General features: G+C 44.4%; 1 protein-coding gene across 1 annotated transcript in view; it reads left to right on the top strand.

The window, feature by feature from the left end:
- The window catches only part of GCH1 (GTP cyclohydrolase 1), a 40,830-nt gene that overhangs the window by 8,811 nt on the left and 12,682 nt on the right, over nucleotides 1-19,337 (top strand). The window contains exons 2-3 of the mRNA XM_008049403.2: nucleotides 13,546-13,655; nucleotides 18,316-18,371. Coding sequence (XP_008047594.1) covers nucleotides 13,546-13,655; nucleotides 18,316-18,371 — 166 coding nt within the window. The remainder of the gene's footprint in view (nucleotides 1-13,545; nucleotides 13,656-18,315; nucleotides 18,372-19,337) is intronic.

Raw genomic sequence — 19,337 nt, 5'->3', positions numbered from 1 at the left:
TGAAACGCAATTGTATACCTAACCCTTAACTGTACCCCACAACTTCACAATAAAATAATAATAATAATAATAATAATAATGATAAAAAAACCATTTTATTCGTTTGAAGGGATTCTTCTTTCCCTTGAAATGGTTCCTGTTTGATTTCAAAAAGTAAAGGTCAAAGTAGCATTAGATTCCAGAATTTTTCCCTTATAGAGACCAAGTAAATGGTCTCTATAAGGCAAAACAGTGTCTCATATCTCGAGTTCAGGGTGTCTGGGTCATAAGCTCTTTCTGGTCTTCCTGACTGGGCTGGTGGCTAGCTCGAACCCTTTCCTTTCCGTCAACACCTATGTTTATGACTGATTGTACTTTCCTTTTAAAAAATAGGATTTGCTGGCTTCTTTTCCTTTGCTACCATGGGCCCCAGGCCTTGTCACCTGTGGCTGGCTTCAGCCTCCAGTGACCCCTGGGTGGGGTTTCCTGTCTCTCGGCTTCCTCCTTTCAGTCCCTGTTTCCAGTGGGTCAGGGTCAGACTTCCACACTCTGGGTGAGGGCTCTGGTGTGGAGGCAGAAGGCGGACTGAAATCCAGCTCGCACTAACAAGTGGCTCTTCCAGCCATCAGCTCAGGTTGCCAGATCACAGTGCCAGTTTCCTTGTCTGTAGGGCAGGCTGAGAATTGGTTTTGACTAACCAGAGTTGTGGCAGGGCCTGAAAGAGGTCATAAGCTAAGTGTAAGGACTTGATTTGACAGTGCTCTGAACTGGAGGGGTGTCTGGTTTCTGCCCCACACGGACCCCTGGGTCATCTCTGCTTCTGTGTCTTCTCTCATGCGGGACTTCTCTTTCTTCCTCTTTCTAGGAAGCCCCCCTCTGCCTTTCCTCCCACTGAACCTTAAGGTCTGGGACAAATCTTAATCTTCAACACAATTGTATTTTTTTCTCTCAGCCTACAAGTTTTCCTTAAAAAAAAAAAAAAGTGTGTGTAGAGATGGGCTCTTGCTATGTTGCCCAGGCTGGTTTTGAACTCCTGGCCTCAGGCGATCCTCTTGCCTCGGCCTCCCTACAGGCCTGAGCCACTGCACTCGGCCCTTCAGAATTTTTCATTCTCCCTTCCTGCCTAGCTGTGTGCGGATTTCAGTATTGGCAGGAATGCCGTGGTGACTGTAGTGACGATTATGGTGAGGAATTGCCCACTCTTCAGCTATGCCAGACAGCGCATTGGGGCCAGCAGGGGCTCCATTTTCAACCATCATGCATGCTCACCTCATAGGCCTCACCATCCCAGCTGGCCACCAGAATCACTCGAATGTTTAAAAGATTGAATCCTGGTTTATCTCCATACCTAATGAATCAGATTTTCGCAGGGTGGCTTGCGAGGCTGTGTTTTCCAAAGCTCCCTATGACTGGCTGTGTTTGGGAACTGCTCTTCTGATGGCCCTCATGTCCCTCCATGATCCATCACTAATGGTGGTGGCTTGCACACTCTGCTGATCCTTACTTGGAGAGGGTTACAGATGGCTCCATGACATCCGTCTGCATGGAATCTTGTGGCCTAAGTGAATGCAGGATGATAAGGGATGAGCCTATTAGCGGCTTTTGAAGCAAATGTCGTTTAATCAGATTGGTGTGTTCTTTCTTTAAAACTGCCGTGAACTAGACCTTGTTATCACCATCTGTTTTGTAAATTCCATTTTCGGTTTAACAGCTGGATTGTGAAAGATGCACAAAATTATCCAGTTAAAAACCTAAATCTGGCAAGTATGTGCTTTTTTTAAAAAAATGACTCCTTGAATACACTGTTTTTGTTTCCTCAGACAGCCTCTAAGGCTCTAATTTTGGTTTACCAGAAATATTCAGAGTAGTAAACTGAGACCAGAAGTGAGAGTTCTTTGGCTTGGATAACTTTGAGAGTTAACAACATACATGACTGGCTGCCTTGCGTTTTTTCCATGAATAAACCTGGAAAGAGGTACTTTCCTCTTACCTCAGTACAGAGTGCCCCTGGCCAGGGCTGTGCTTATCAAGTGCCGGCCAGTGGGGTGGGAGGGTAACTGTTGAGATCTGGCTTTGATTTCTGGTGCCCCCAAGTTGTGCAAACCAGGACCTGTCAGGTTAAACATCCTCCTCTCCAAGCCCACCCTCTTAACTGAAGCCCAGGTCACATAGTGTGCACGAAGGTTGCCCTAGAACTTGGATCCCTGAACTCTCTGTTCTTTCGACTTCACTATTCTGCATTTTGAACTACTGCACATGTGGTTCCCCTAAGGGCCAGCTAAGTGACTGCATCTGGCGAGAGAGTATATGCGCTTTCAGTTTTTCATTTCAGTATTTCTCTCTCTTACTGATAAACTACAACAAACATTTCTGTTGTGACCAGGAACAAAGTATCAGCAAAGACAACTTCATGTGTGAAAAACTGACCCTCACCTAGAGATGAGTATTCATGGCAGGGCTGGCTGAGTAGATAGGCCTAGGTTCCAGGACTGGATTTGCTGAAGGAAACAGTAATTCCAACACTTGGAAAGGCAGAGGTGAGAAGTTTGCTTGAGCCCCTGAGTTCCAGACCAGCCGCACAACAAAAAATAGAAAAATTAGCTGGGTATGGTGATATATGTCAGTAGTCTCAGCTACTCAGGAAGTTGAGGCAGGGGGATCACTTGAGCCTAGGAAGTTGAGGCTGCGGTCAGCTGTGATGGTGCCACTGCACGCCAGCCTGGGCGATAGACTGAAACTTTGTCTAAAAAATAAAACAAAACAAAACAAACAAACAAAAATCCAGAAACCCCCCAAACAAAAACTATTTGGAGGGTAGTCAAGAACATCTATTTCAATCACTTGTATTTTAACAGCTTAAGAGCAACATATGACTTTGTCTCTGCCAAGGATGATGGGAGTTATAATTTCTAACATAACCAAACCTCTCCTTCTTTGTGATATGTGAGGTCTTGCTTGCTGACAGACTTGCAGCCTGTGAGGTGAGTTTGTGGCGCCTGTCAAAGCCGTGTGGCCGCCCTGTGCACCGACAGATGGTGTGGCTGGCTGGCAGCAGGCGTGAATTTGGGCCCTGTGTCTGCAAATGTCTGGGCTCCTGCTTGTACTGACCACATTGTGCATGGTAGCCCTGCCTTGTGGAGTGCGAAAAGTCGTGTGTGTTGTAAGTTCTAACAAGAGCTCTGCTCGTGATGAGAGAGCAGACATGAAGATTTTCTTCCCTCTTCGGATTTGTTTTAACATTGCTCCTACTTACAGGATGACTTTTTCAGACAGGAGGTGGAAAGCAAAATGTTTTAATGAAACACTTGGGCAGAAGCCTTTGAGTTGCTGAATGTGACTCGGAGGGCTTTGAAGAAGTTGCAGCAGGGCCAGAAGCAGGCTGGATCTCCCTCTTAGTCCCTCTTAGCAAAGGGAGACTCATTCTTAAAATTTTCTTTTTTTCTTTTGAATCAGAGTCTCACTCGGTCACCCAGGCTAGAGTGCAGGGGCACACTCACAGCCACCACAGCCTTGACCTGCTGGGCTCAGGCGGTCCTTCCACCTCAGCCTTCTGAGTAGCTGGAACTACAAGCACATGCCACCACACCTGGCTAATTTTTTAATTTATTGTAGAGACAAGAGTCTTGCTAAGTTGCCGGACTGGTCTCAAACCCCTGGGCTCAGGCAATCCTCTCGCCTCCGCCTCCCAAAGAGCTAGGATGACAGGCCTGGCTCATTTTAAAAATTTTATTCTTTTTCCAGAAAAAAACAAAATACCAGTGTACATATGAACACCTGAAGCAAAAAATATTTTTATTAAGAAAATGTTTCAAATATGCACAATAAAGTGTTAAGACCTAGCTTAACCAAAATTCAATGGTAATGAATCTCAATATCTTGCTGTAATTGCCTTGAAATAATACAGACTCGGTAGAAGCTTCCTACTTGCCATTTCCTGACCCTGTCACCTTCTTACCACAGAGCTAGCTCCTGTCCTTCTCCTTGTGACTTTTTATACTTCCACTTGATGTGTTTATCTATAAACAACATGTAACATTGTTTCTACTTAACTTATTTGATTAATTTATTTATTTGAGTCGGAGCCTCACTCTGTCACCCAGCCTAGAGTGCAGTGGCATGCTCATGATTCACCATGGCCTCGACCTCCCGGGCTCAGGGGAGCCTTCTGCCTCAGCCTCTTGGGTAGCTGGGACTATAGGGGTGTGCCACCACACCCAGCTGATTTAAAATTTGTTTTTTGTAGAGAAGAGATCTTGCTATGTTGCCCAGGCTGGTCTTGAACTCCTGGGCTCAGGCAATATCCCACCTTGGCCTTCCAAAATGCTGGGATTACAGGTGTGAGCCACTGTGCCCATCCTGTTTTTACTTAATTTAAATGAGTCTTGCTCTCCATATCCTTCTGCCACAGGCTTTTTCCATGGAATGATGTTTTAAGGATTTATACATACTGCCCACATTGACTCACTTTCTCTGCTGGGCTGTATTTTATTGCGTGACTTTCCTCAAACAGCATAATTATTCTTCTGACTCACACCCAAGTGCTCAGTTTTTGTTATCACCAATAAGACCGCAGCGAGGATTCTTGTGTCCCCTTGGCCACATGAGTTTCTTTGGGGTCCTTCGTTTGAAGATCTGTTTTAAGAAAGTGAATTGGAAGATGAGGATGGAGGTATGAGTTGGGTGGCCACGGAAGCGCCGTGTTCCCCTCTGGCTTTGTGCGTAGCATTAGAGGGTCTGCGTGGAAACCCCGGGGCCTTGAGACGCTGGCCCCCAGCAGTGTATAGCCGGTGGGCCTGGGAGCAGGAGTGCGAATAACACGGTACTTCGAGGGACGATGAAATAAGAGCCGAATGCCCTAGCAGCAGCTCTCATGTTAGGGGCCACCATGAGGGTTTGGGCCAGTGAGTCAGACCTTTCTCCAAATCAGGGCAAGCCTGTCTTGTGAACCCTGAGCTGATTTAATTCCAGCCAAAGCCGGAAGGACCCATGCTCTTCGCACTTGTCTCTTTCTCTCTTCTCTTGATTCTAAAACCAATAGGCAGACACCATTAACTCTTTCCTGTCCCTGAGTGCAGTGCTCCACGTCTTCTCCTGCTGCCTTTTCACACTGCCATCCCAAGAAGATGACCCTGAGTCTGGTTGCCAAGCATCCTGGGCAATGCCAGTTCCTATACCACGCATTCCAAAGGACCTCCATTGGCTGGAAATGTCCTTGTTGGGGGAATCTCTCCCAGGAGCTTTCTTTAACCTTTCCCTCCCTTTTACCCCAGCAGAAACCGATCTGTTTGCCCTTAAATGTATGCCCACATATTTGAGTAGAAGCGTTTTGACAATGTGAAGATTCTATGTTGCAGCACAAATCATAGACCACTTCAAAACTGGCAAGTGTGGCTCCCAGACCTGAAGCGTCCACATCTTCTGGGAACTTGTTAGAAATGTACATTCTCAGGCCCACTCAGACCCACTGGAACAGTGGGGAGTAGGGCCCAGACAGGTGTGGGTTCTGTTATTGTTTTTTCTTTTTGGAGACCGGAGTGCAGAAGCACAGTCATCGCTCACTGCAGCTTTCAACTCTGGGACTCAAGTGATCCTCCCACCTCAGCCTTCTAAGTAGCTGGTACTACAAGTGTGAGCCACTGTACCCGGCGGAAATTTGTGTTTTAACAGGCCCACTGGGAGAGTCTGAGGATGTCTGCTCCAAAGGGTGCTTAAATAAGTACTTGGGCTCATATGTTGAGCCTGTCTTACTGTCTTACTGAAGGGGGTCCTGGCATACTATTTGCCCAGTAGTGTTATTTGTTGTTATTGCTTAATTATTAATGACATGAGAAAGGTGAAAAACTGAAACTGACATTGTGTGGTGGTGTTGCAGACAATTCTTTAACTTTTGGAGACTGTTTTGGTTTCGTTTCTGGTTATGACCGCCAGGAGGAAATCGAATGCTGTAAATCCCCGTTTCCAGGGTTACCTTCTTGCTGCAGATAACAAGCAGGAAATTAAAACAATATGTGATAGTGTTTTGTTCTGTTATCTACAGATGGTTGCTTTTAGATATGTTGAAGCAACACGTAAGTGAGTATAGCAGGGAAACTTCATTATTGAAGAAAAATGATTTGGTCAGGTCAAAATGATTTGGAGTCTGGGTTCATTTTAATGAAATGGGATATAGGCAGCATATCAGTGTTCCGTGACTACATGAAGCATCACACTGTATGAGGGTCGGAATTTTTCTTTCTGGCTTAATTTTATCTGAGATATAAATATTTCATGATTTCAGAGTCAAAACTGTATAGCAAATTGTACTCAAAGATGTCTCACTTTCTTTCATCTCCCTTCTCTCCTGTTCTCTTTGTTCTTTATAGGTAAGCATTTTTATTGGCTTTTAAAATAGTTTATTTTTAAATCTTTAAAAATTTCTTCTTTTTTTGGATGGACATGGAGTGTCTCTGTGTTGTGCAGGCTGGGCTCGAGCTCCTGGCTTCAAGGAACCCTCCTGTCTTGGCTTCCCAAAGTGCTGGGATTACAGGCATGAGCTACCATGCTCAGCCTTTATTAGCTTTTTAATGTGTCCATCCAGTGTTTCTTTTTTGAAGATAAGCTTATATAGGTATATGTGAATATGCTCATATCTCCCCCTTCCACTTTCTTTAAACAAAAGGCTGTATACCACACTATAATTTTTTTTAAATTATGTTTCAGGTTAGCTTCATCAGGCATGACTTGCTTACAATAAGTTTTACCTACTTTACTATGTAAGTTCTTTTTTTCTTTTAAAGTTGGAGTCTCACTCTGTCATCTAGGCTGGAAGTACAGTGGCACGCTCACAGCCACCCCAGCGTCAGTCTGCTGGGCTCTGGTGATTCCTCCACCTCAGCCTTCCAAGTAGCTGGACCTACAGGTGCTCACCATCACGCCTGCCTAATTTTTGATTTATTGTAGAGTCGAGGTCTTGTCAAGTTGCTCAGGCTGGTCTCAAACCCGTGGACTCAGGCAATCCACTTTCCTTGGCTTCCCAAAGTGCTAGGATTACAGGTTGAGCCACCGAGTCTGGCCAACAATGTAAGTTTGAACATATATACAAAGTTATGGCCAGCAGTACAGTGAAGACATAGACTGTTTTGATCACCTGAAAGAGTGTCTTCTTATCCTTTGTTTATTTTTTTGAATTGGGGTCTCACTTTGTCGCCCAGGCTGAAGGGCACTCCTGCTGCTGACACGATCATGGCTTACCACAGCCTCAACCTCTTGAGCTCAGGCAATCCTTCCGCCTCAGCTTCCCAAGTAGCTGGGACTACAGGCATGGGCCATTGCAGCCGGCTAATTTTTAAATTTTTGTAGAGACAAGGTTTCTCTGTGTTGCCTCGGCTGATCTTGAAGTCCTGGGCCCAAGCAATCCTCTCGCCTCAGCCTCCCTAAGTATTGGGGTGACCGGCACCGGCCACGGCGCCCAGCCTTCTTCCTACTCTTGTAGTCAAGTCCTCTCTTCCACCTCTCTGGCCCCTGGTAAACTACCTGTCGGTCTTCTGTCACCATGGTTTTGCTTTTTCTAGAACATGAGTAGTCTTCTCTGTGTATATGTATGTCTTCTTTCACATAGTAAAATACTTGGAAGATCTGATCATGCTATCATGTATAGTATCAGAAGGTTCATTTCATCTCATTGCTGAGTAACACTCTGTTGTTTATAGGTTCTAGTTGATGGATATTGTCCTTTTGCTTTTTTTTTTTAAAAAAAAAACTTTATTTTGAAATAATTTTAGACTCATAGATGAATTACAAAGATAGTACAGAGGTTCCCTCCCCCAGCTTCCCTAATGTAGCAACTCACAAGGCCACAGTACAGTTCTCAGCACTTAAGAAATCAATATTGGAGCCAGGCAGAGTGGCGTACTTGTATCCCAGCTACTTGGGAGGCTGAGGCAGGAGGATTGCTTGAGTTCAGGAGTTTAAGTCCAAGCTGGCAACATAGCAAGACCTTGTTTCTTAAATTTAAAAAGCAGTTAATTAAAAAATGTAAATAGAATTTATTTAAAAAGAAATTAATATTGGTATAGTACTACTAACTAAACTACAGACTTTATTTAGATTTTAGTTTTTCTGTGGCATTGAGTTGTCATATTTCTGTAGTCTTTTCCAGTCAGATGGTTCTTCAGTCTTCTGTGCCTATCATGACCTTGATGCTTTTTAAAAGGGTACTTGTTTAGGTGTTTTGTAGACCATCCCTCAATATGTCTGATGATTAGATTTCAGTTATGGATTTTTAGGAAGAATATCACAGAGGTGATGTGGCCTTCTCATCCTATTAGAATATCAATGTATCTTATTACTGGTGAAGTTAACCTTGATCCTTGATCACTTGGTTAGGATCTACCAGGTTTCTCCTGTGTTTTTTTATTTTTATTTTTTGAGTCAGAATCTCACTCTGTCACCCAGGCTGTAGTGTAGTGGCACCATCACAGCTGCCACAGCCTCAACCTCTTGGGCTTAGGCAATCCTTCTGCCTCAGTCTTTCGAGTAGCTGGGACTACAGGCATGTGCCACCACACTTGGCTAACTTTTTGCATTTTTTGTAGAGATGAGGTCTCACTATGTTGCCTAGGCTGGTTTTGAACTACTGAGCTCAAGCAATCCTCCCAGCTCCACGCCCCCCAATGTGCTAGGATTACAGGTGTGAGCCACCACACCTGGCCTCTCCACTGTCAAGTTATTTTTTTTGCTTTTCTGTACTCTGTTGCAAGCAAATTACTGCTTTTTATTTTTATTTTTATTTTATTTTATTTTATTTTTTTGAGTTGGAGTCTCACTCTGTCGCCCAGACTGGAGTGCAGTGGTCGCTCCCAGCCACCGCAGCCTCGACCTGCTGGGCTCCGGTGATCCTTCCGCCTCAGCCTTTCAAGTAGCTGGAACTACAGGCGCGCGCTACCACGCCCGGCTGATTTTTGATTTATTGTAGAGATGAGATCTCGCCAAGTTGCCCAGGCGAGTCTCGAAGCCATGGGCTCAGGCAATCCACTCACCTCAGCCTCCCAAAGGCACGGGATTACAGGCTGAGCCACTGAGCCCGGCAGATTACTGCTTTTTAAATTGTCATGTACCTTTGACATGGAATACATAGTTTAGCAACTCCCTCAATCTTAATTATAATAATAATAGTAACAACAATAGCTATCGCTTACTCCACCTATGTAGTTCTAAGCACATGTGCTTGCTTAATCGTGATACCCTGTGAGGTAGCACTTTATTTATGCTCATTTTACAGCTGAGAAGACTGAGGCCCAGAGTGCTATGCCCAAGGTCCAATGGCTAGGGGGTGAAAAAGCCAGATCTTAATTTCACCTGACTCAAGGGCTGACTTCACATGTGCCATGTAGTCATCAGAGCTGAGAATGAGGACGCTCTCATTCTTTTTTTTTTTTTTTTTTGAGTTGAAGTCTCACTCTGTCGCCCAGACTGGGGTGCTGTGGCATGCTCACGGCTACCCCAGCGTGGACCTGCTGGGCTCTGGCGATAACTTCCACTTCACCCTTCCAAGTAGCTGGAACTACAGGTGCATGCTACTACACCTGGCTAATTTTTTTATTTATTGTAGAGACGAGGTCTCACCAAGGTTCCCGGGCTAGTCTCAAACTGGTGGACTCAGGTGATCCACTTGCCTTGGCTTCCCAAAGTGCTGGGATTACAGGCTGAGCCTCTGAGCCCGGCCCTCATTTTTTTTCCAGAGAAAACAAATGTTTCCTTCTTTTGATAATTCTGTCTTGTTTTTTTTTGTTGTTGTTAATTGCATCAGAGCCTCTCTGTAGCCCAGGCTGGAGTGTAGTGGCACACTCACGGCTACTGCAGCTTTGACCTGCTGGGCTCAGGTTGTCCTCCTGCCTCAACTTACCAAGTAGTAGGAACCACAGGCACGCAGCACCATGCCTGGCTAATTTTTTGCTTTATTGTAGAGATGAGGTCTTGCCAAGTTGCCCAGGCTTGTCTCAAACACCTAGGTTCAGGCAGTCTTCTTGCCTCTGCCTCCAAAGTGCTAGGATGACAGGCGTGAGCCACCATGCCCAGCTGTCTTGTTCTTTAAGGAGTGCTTCTGTTTGTATTTTTTTACTTTTAGAAATATTTCTTATGTTGCTAAAGATTTGAGTAAGCTATATGGAATGATATTATATTAAAATCTTGGATAAATCTAGGATACTTTTGGAAACAGTAAGGATCTATTTTTGAACTTCTTTCAGAAATATCACTGAAGGCTGGGCAGAATGCTCAGAATAGAAAAGTGCTTTTGGAGAAGGAATACTTACTTGATGAATGGGGTGGAACCTTTTCTTTCCAGGATTTTATTGGCCATTTCTAACAGGGGTATGTGTTGAAACCGCCCATGTTTTCTTTTGTTAACTACACTAAAATGACTTTTAGCAGTAGTGATTACAGAACTTCTTGTGACAGAGGTTATGGTATTAGTAGATTTTTTCCAGTGTGTCTCTGATGAGCCTGACTTGGGGGATGAGAACTGCAGTCTACATGATGACACGATCTCTGGAAGTCCCTGTTCTAGTAGCAACAGAGCCACTGGAGGTCAGGCGGTGTGGGTGGACATTTGTGCATCTTCCGTGACCCACTGAGCAACCAGCTTCGGTGGCTGCAAAGCTCTGATCACCTCCTCGGATTTTTTCCAGTCATCCGATGTATATTGGGTTTCCCTCGAGTCCTTGAAATCACAGCTCAGTGTTTTGACGAATCTAGTCTGCCCAGCTGTCATGATTTTGGTGCAGTTTTTCTACATGTATATTTATTTTACAAAAAATGAAACCATGTTGTACTTTGTAGCTTCTTTTCTTCTTTAGAAATAGAGCTGAAGCATTTTCCACGTCTTGAGGCCTCTGCCGACAGCCTTGTTTGGGCACCTGCCTGTCATCGGCTCCAGGACCGTGTTTGGGGTTGGAGTTGCACCTTGTTCCTTCTGTCACTCTCCAGCGTCCAGGACAAGATGCTTTTCCAGTCAGAGTATGAGGGAGTGGGAAGCTTTCTTAGGAATCAGCTATCTAACCTTCCAATTTGCAGATGGGATAGTTGAGGTTAAGTTAGTGCAATTTTTTTTTTTTTTTGAGTTGGAGTCTCACTCGGTCGCCCAGACTGGAGTGCAGTGGCCGCTCCCGGCCACCACAGCCTCGCCTGCTGGGCTCCGGTGATCCTTCCGCCTCAGCCTTCTATTCTGGAATTACAGGCATGCACTACCACACCCGGCTGATTTTTTGATTTACTGTAGAGATGAGGTCTCACTGCCCAGGCGGGTCTTGAACCCGCGGGCTCAGGCAATCCACTCACCTCAGCCTCCCAAAGGCACGGGATTACAGGCTGAGCCACCGAGCCCGGCTAGTGCAATTTTTTTTTGAGTCAGGGTCTCACTCTGTCACTCAGGCTGGTGGTGTGCAGTGACATGACCACAGCCTCGACCTTGTGGGTTCAAGCGACCCTTCCACCTCAGCCTCCCAGGTAGCTAGGACTACAGGCACATTCCACCATGCCCAGTTAATTGTTTAATTATTATAGAGATGAGGTCTTGTTATGTTGCCCAGGCTGGATTCAAACGTCTGGGCTCAAGCTATCCTCTCACTTCGGCCTTCCAAAATGCTGGGATTACAAGCATGAGCCACTGTACCCAGCCATGAGTGCAATTTTTGAAAATAAAGTTTTTTGCTTTTAAATGTCTATGAGGACCCTGTCATATATCCCAGGGCCCATGGACTAAGCAAGACACTGCTCATCATCTAAAGCCTACCTAGAAAGATATGCACATACAAACCAGAAGACTTATTTCCTCAGGAAGGTGGCGACTGTTTAGAATAAGTCTGATGCTTGCCTTCAATAACTGGAAAACTTTATAAATGTAGGAAATAATTTAGGGAATTGATGATAGAGCTTAAGTTCATAGGCATCTGGATCTGGACTCAGAAGTCAGAAGGTTAAGGATTAGCCTTTTTTTTTGGATCTGGTTTTCTACACAGCTATTATAGAGAAAACATTAAGTATAAGAAAATGAAAGGGAGAAAGTGAAAGTGACCCATTTCCACCACCAGAAATAGCCACTGTTTTATTTTGGCATAATCTCTCCCTTCCTTCCTCCTCCTTCTCTCTCATACTGCAAATATTTCTGTAATCTTGCATTTGTCATGTAACATCATATCAAGGATGTTAGGGTACTGGACAGGATGAGGGAAAATGGAGGCAGCAAGGGGCGCAGCACCGCTGGGGCCAGCAAGCCGGAGGTGCCACGCTGGGAACCCAGAGATCCGAGTAAATGCAAAGAATTGCAATACACAAAGAGGTTAAGAAAGAAAAGTTTATTTAAAAGTAAGTTAGAGAGAGAAAGAAAAGGAAGAAAGATGATTCACCTCCCCAAGGTGGGGGAGGAGGACCAAAGCCAGGAAGCATTGCGACAGCCATAGCTCAAAGAGCACATGGTGACACCAGAGTCTAACAAGGCAATGGCCGCTGGCTGCTTGTGGTTGAGCCCTTTTGACTATTCCCCTGGATGGGGGAAGATCAATAAGATGATTGGGTGGTGGTCTGCTTCTGTGTCATCACAAAAGGGCAGACAAGTGCAGGTACTGATGATGTCAGGTGATGGACAGCAGGCAGATGGGTGGGCCAGTCACATGATTGCTGCCAAGGTGAGTCACAAAGGGCTGATTAGGTTAATGGGGGAGGGGGGGATACCCGCAATAGACTTGTTAGACATTTGTAATTCACAAACTCAGACGTTTGCAACTCACAAATTCCTTGACCAAAGGTGGGGTGGTCGTATTATTACTTTTATGACTTTAGCCTTGACAAGGAATCAAAAGTTTACTAGAGATTATTATGCTAAACCATGAATGGGCTGTTCTGGTCTTGCATCTGAAGATTTGCCTAGGGGGGATGGGACAGGCTGCTGTTTGTCCTGCAGTAGAATGTTTGAATGCTTTCTAATGGTTATGCTGAGGCAAAAAGACTAAAGAATAAGCTAAGTTTCTTCTAGGTTTCTATAAGTACCTTTCAAAGGATTTTAAAAATATCATTTAAAGAAAAATACTTTGCTACTTTGACAGGGAAAACTGCCTAGTTTTAATTTGTATTCCCATAATATTTTAGGGAGGTTTAACATTCCTTTTTATGTTAACTGTCTATTTGTATTTTCCCATAGTGACTTTTCTACTCTTGTATCTTTCTATAAAACTGGACATGTTAGCCGGGCTCGGTGGCTCAGTCTGTAATCCCATGCTTTGGGAGGCTGAGTTGAGTGGATTGCCTGAGCCCATGGGTTTGAGACCCGCCTGGACAACTTGGCGAGACCTCATCTCTACAATAAATCAAAAAATTAGCCGGGCATGGTAGCGCATGCCTGTAGGTCCAGCTACTTGGACGGCTGAGGCAGAGAGATCACTGGGGCCCAGCAGGTCAAGGCAGTGGTGGCCGGGAATGTGTCACTGCACTCTAGTCTGGGCGACAGAGTGAGACTCCAACTCACAAAAAACAAAAACAAAAAAACACTCCAAAAAACCTGGAGATGTCACTAAAGCAAGTCTCTGATTTCAGATGTCCTGAATGATGCTATATTTGATGAAGACCATGACGAGATGGTGATTGTGAAGGATATAGACATGTTTTCCATGTGTGAACACCACCTGGTTCCATTTGTTGGAAAGGTAAGGTTTTCTTTCTTTCTTTCTTTCTTTCTTTTTTTTTGAGTTGGAATCTCACTCTGTCACCCAGACTGGAGTGCAGTGGCCGCTCCTGGCCACTGCTGCCTCGCCTGCTGGGCTTCGACGATCCTTCCGCCTCAGCCTTCCGAGTAGCCGGAATTACATGCATGCGCTACCACGCCCGGCTGATTTTTTGACTTATTGTAGAGATGAGGTCTCGCTGCCCAGGCAGGTCTCGAACCAGCGGGCTCAGGCAATCCACTCACCTCAGCCTCCCAAAGGAGGGGGTTCTTTTTTGTTTCCCAACAGTGTAAAAGAGCATAATGAAAGTTTTTCCATTAGAATAATCATGTTTAAAACATTTAGCTGCTAATTCCTGATATCCTATATATTTACAATTGCACATACATGATTACTTTTTATCAACCTGACTCTTCTAATCACTTGAAATTAAAAAAAACAAAAAGTAGCCGAACCCTCAGGGCAAGGCTTTTATGTTAAATACCATGTTAATAGGTTAACAAAATGAGGTTAAAATAGCATCTTTTTTTTTTTTAAAGGTAGCTGCTGCAGGCTCTGAAAACCTTTGCCCTTCACATATTTTGTTATTATTATTTTTGGCATCCCAATCTAGAGTTGCCCTTTATTTTGACAAGAATAATGTCTAGTCCAAGATATGTGTACAGATGGCATGACATGAGCAGTAGTGATTACAGAATTTCTTGTGATGGAGGTTACGGTATTAGTAGATTTTTTTCCAAACTTTGCTATCTGAGGACAAATGAACTGGATGCATTGGATTTCTTAGCAGGCTTATGAACTATTTTTGTCAGAAATGTTTAACTTTAGCTATGAAGCTTTAGGTCTTATCTAGCTTATAGGACATCCAGAGGTTGGAGTGAACAAATCCAGAAGGTGGGACATTCCACAGAACAACCAACCTAGATGCTTCAATATAAGAGCATTATGAGGGGGAGGCAGTACTTTAGAATATGAGATGCTTAAGAGTCATAACCAAATGCAATGTAAATACAAATGTGCGGCTTTTAATTGGATTCTTGTTTAAGCAAACCACAAATAAAACATTTGAGATGACTGGGAAAACTTAAATAGGAGTTAGTTATTAGAAGCTATTTAGGAATCACTGTTAAACATACCTTTGAGAACAAATAGGTTTAGGACAAGGAGTTGTCCTGGCCTCCCAACCCCCATCATAATTTTATTTTGACTTTTTATCAATAATTTTTAAACAGAAGACCTATAGGTAATAGTGTTATGAATACTTATATGCCCACCAACTAAATTTAATGTGTTAGCATTTGCTTCGTTTTTTGGTTATTCTTTTTTTTTTTTCACTTTTTTTTTTAATTGGAGTCTCATTCCATCGCCCAGGCTGGAGTGCAGTGGCATACTCACAGCCACCCCTCGACCTGCTGGGCTCCGGTGATCCTTCTGTCTCAGCCTTCCAAGTAGCTGGAACTACAGGCGCGTGCTATCATGCCCGGCTAATTTTTTGATTTATTGTAGAGATGAGGTCTTGCCAAGTTGCTGGGGCTGGTCTCGAACCTGCGGGCTCAGGCAATCCACTCGCTTTGGCTTCCCAAAGTGCTAGGCTTACAGACTGAGCCACCGAGCCCGGCCTTTTTTCACTTTTTAATAGAAGTAAAATAGAGACAAATGCACAGAATTTAAGGGTGTTCCTCACCGCCTCACAAATCAAGAACTAGAATATGATTAGCATCCTGGAAGCTCAGCTTGTGTTGCTTCTCAAGCCCTAGCCATTCCTTGTTCCCACAGCTAACCAGACATCAATTTACAACACAACAGACTAGTTTTGTTTGTAAGCTATATAGAGGTGGAAAGAGCCTGCAGTTTGTACCCTTTTCTGTCTGGCTTCTTCTGTTCCACATTGTAAGGTTCATGGGTAGCATGGCTTATCATTTCAGTTTGTTTATTTTCATTGTTATATATAATTCCATTGTACAAAAACACCAAAGTTTACTTATTTATTCTGCTCTTGGTGGATATTTGTGTTGTCGCTTTTTAAAAAAATTACAAACAATACTGCTATCAGCATTTTTTTGGTGCACACATGCATATATTTCTATTAGGAATGTGCTTGGGAGTGGAATTGCTGGATCATAGCAATGTCATAGGGCATGCCCATGTGTAGCAACTCATATTCACCTCTAAGATATTTTATGGTCAGACACAATGGCTCACACCTGTAATCCTAGGCTTTGGGAAGCCAAGGCAGAAGGATTGCTTGAGCCTAACAGAGTTCAAGACCGGCCTAGGCAATCTCGTCTCTAAAAAACATAAAAAAATTACCCAGATGTGGTGGCATGTGCCTGTAGTCCCAGCTACTTGGGAGGCTGAGGCAGAAGAATTGACTGAGCCCAGGAGGTTGAGGCTGTGGTGAGCCCTTCATACTGTGAGTTAGACCCCAAATCAAAAAATACATAAACAAAAATTTAAAAATATATTTTTTTACTCATCCACAATAGCACTAACACAAACAAAATTAATAGTAATTCCTAAATAACGAAGAACTAGCTCATATTTAAATTTTTTCAGCTGTCTCAAATGTCCACAAGAATTCAATTAAGAGTCATCATTTGTATTTGTGTTGCATTTGGCTATGGCTCTTAAGAATCTTTAAGTATAAAATATTCTAAAGTAAACTGTTCTTATTGAGGTGATGAGGCCGGTTGTTCTGTGGAATGTCCTACCTGCTGGATTGGTTCTCTCCAACCTTCGGATATCCTAGAAGTTGGATTAGATCTAAACTTCATAAGGTTAAGGCTAAATGTTTCTGACAGGAGTAGTTCCTGGAATCGCTGAGGACTTCACAGCGCATCACGTCAGGAGGCAGGCAGTGTCTGGCAACTCTGCAGCTAACAGCGAGGGAACCTTTGCGATCTTCTCCGCCTTTTTTTTTTTTTTTTTTTTTTTTTTTTGAGCTGGAGTCTCACTCTGTTGCCCAGACTGGAGTGCAATGGCCACTCCCAGCCACCGCAGCCTCGAACCTGCTGGACTCCGGCGATCCTTCCGCCTCAGCCTTCCGAGTAGCTGGAACTACAGGCGCGTGCTACCACACCCGGCTAATTTTTTGGTTTATTGTAGAGATGAGGTCTCTCTGCCCAGGCGGGTCTTGAACCTGCAGGCTCAGGCAATCCACTCACCTCAGCCTCCCAAGATGTGGGATTATATCATTTTTGATTTATTGTAGGGACGAGATCTTGCCAAGTTTCCCAGGTGGGTCTCGAACCTGCGGGCTAAGGCAATCCACTCGCCTCAGCCTCCCAAGGTGCTGGGATTATAGGCTGAGTCACCAAAACCAGCCTCCGCCTTTTTTTGTAGGTGAGAAAGTTAGATCCAGAAAGTCCATGACTCGGCCAAGAGGACAGAGAGTTTATCGCCTGACTGGGCCACACCCAAGGCTTTGATCTTGTGCTCAGCCTCTCACCATTTATTCTGTTACTTTCTGCTATGATTAACTCAGTGTTTGTATCCTTGCTAACTTTGTCTTTAAAGCATATTATTTAGTGATGATTTTCTAAAACAGGTAGTTAAGTACTTAAGATTTTAAGGAAGACCAAAAGAAGTATACACAGTAAACAGATTCTGGCTCTGCATGTAAGTATAACAATTTCAACTGGTACAGAAGACCTGAGTACCATGAGAAATTTTTTTTCCTTGAGTTGGGGTCTCACTGTGTTGCCCAGGTTGGAGTACAGCGGCACAGTTATGGCTCACCATGGCATTGAAATCCTGGGCTCTAGTGATTCTTCAGCCTCAACCTCTCCACAAACTGGCACTACGGGCATGTGCTACCACGCCCAGTTAATTTTTTTATTTTTTAAATTTTTTGCAGAGAAAGAATTCTCACTATGTTGCCCAAGTTGGTCTCGAACTCTTGGGCTCAAGTGATCCTCCTGAGTTGGCCTCTCCACTAGCTGGGACTACAGGCATATGCTACCATGCCCAATTAATTTTGGGTGTTTTTTTTTTGGTAGAGGAAAAAGTCTCACTATGTTGCCTAAGCTGGTCTCGAACTCCTGGGCTCAAGGGATCTTTCTGTCTCAGCCTCCCAAGGTGCTAGGATTATAGGCATGAGCCACTGCATCTGACTGTAGACTCATTTTATATATTTCACTGTGTTTATGTAATTTAAAAATACTTTTATAAGCTGGGATCGGTGGCTCAACCTGTAATCCCGTGTTTTGGGAGGCTGAAGTGAGTGGATTGCCTGAGCCTGCGGGGTCGAGACCCACCTGAGCAACTTGGCGAAACCTCATCTCTACAATAAATCAAAAAATTAGCCGGGCGTGGTACTGTGACTGTAGTTCCAGCTACTCGGAAAGCTGAGGCGGAAGGATTGCTGGAGCCTAGCAGGTCAAGGCTGCGGTGGCCGGGAGCGGCCACTGCACTTCAGTCTGGGCGACAGAGTGAGACTCCAACTCAAAAAAACCGCAAACTTTTATAAGTATTTTATTTTCTAACTCTTAAAGCTTCCAGATGTTTTAAAGATAATACACTGTCATTTTGATCAATGACATGTCAGTTGATAGTTGATAGTCTTCCGATATCCTTTTTTTTTCTTTAGCATGAAGAAGTGCTGTATTCTCACTTAGCTCATATTTCTGTCTCTCCTCCAAAGGTCCATATCGGTTACCTTCCTAACAAGCAACTCCTTGGCCTCAGCAAACTTGCGAGGTAAGTAAGACCGTGTGGTGAACAGGAAAATGGGGGTGAGACCTGCCCTGTGTGCTTGGAACCTCTCATTAGGCTTTCTCGCTCCGCCAGTGTGACTCCAACTGGGAAGTCACATTGTGTAGTCACGGAAGTGTAGACAGACAGGAAGGGCCAGAGATGCAAGTTCTGCTCCTCCTCCTCCATCGCCTGCACCTTCCCTCCTTCCCTCTCCCCCTTTGTCCCCTGGCCCATCCTTGAAGTCTCTGTTCCTATCTTCCTCTGTAGAGCCTTCCCTGACTGGAGAGGCCCGAGGTTACCTCAAGTCCAGCCCCATGCTGTAAGGGGCCATAGCTAACAGGAGGGAACGTGTGCAGGGGTCTTAAGACTTTTTTTTTTCTGAGTAGAGTCTCACTCTGTGGCCCAGGCTAGAGTGCAGTGGCACAATCATTGCTACCTTGACCTCCTGGGCTCAGGCAATCCTTTTGCTTCAGCCTCCCCAGTAGCTGGAACTACAGGTGTGGGCCACCATGCCTGGCTAATTTTTTAATTTTTTGGTAGAGACAGGTTCTTGCTGTGTTGCCCAGGCTGGTCTTGAATTCCTGGACTCAAACAATCCTCCTGCCTTGGCCTCCCAAAGTGCTGTGAATACAGGCGTGAGCCCAGTCTTTAGACTTCTAATCAAACCTCCCTGGGGAGCCCCTGGCCTCAGCCCTGCCTCCTCTGTTCCTGGGAGCCTCCAGGCAGCTCTGGGACCCTGCAGGCTAGCTGGTTTATGTCTGGGTTTTCTGCCTTGGCAGACACAAGGCTGTGCCTTTCTTGGATTTGCTCAGTTCTGTTTTAAGACAATTAGTGCTCACTTTCCTTGTTCTTATTTTCATCTTTTCTGCCACAGTCTTTTCCACTCTTTGTCTTGTGAGTTCATGCCTTTATCTATCTGTCTGTCTATCTGTCTATCTATCTATCTATCTATCTATCTATCTATCTATC

Source organism: Carlito syrichta, unplaced genomic scaffold, assembly GCF_000164805.1.
Source record: "Carlito syrichta isolate Samal-C Ts95f unplaced genomic scaffold, Tarsius_syrichta-2.0.1 Scaffold135578, whole genome shotgun sequence".
NCBI classification, from domain to species: Eukaryota; Metazoa; Chordata; class Mammalia; order Primates; family Tarsiidae; genus Carlito; species Carlito syrichta.
The sequence above is the reverse complement of the archived record's forward strand: the minus strand, read 5'-3'. Positions and strand labels throughout refer to the sequence as shown.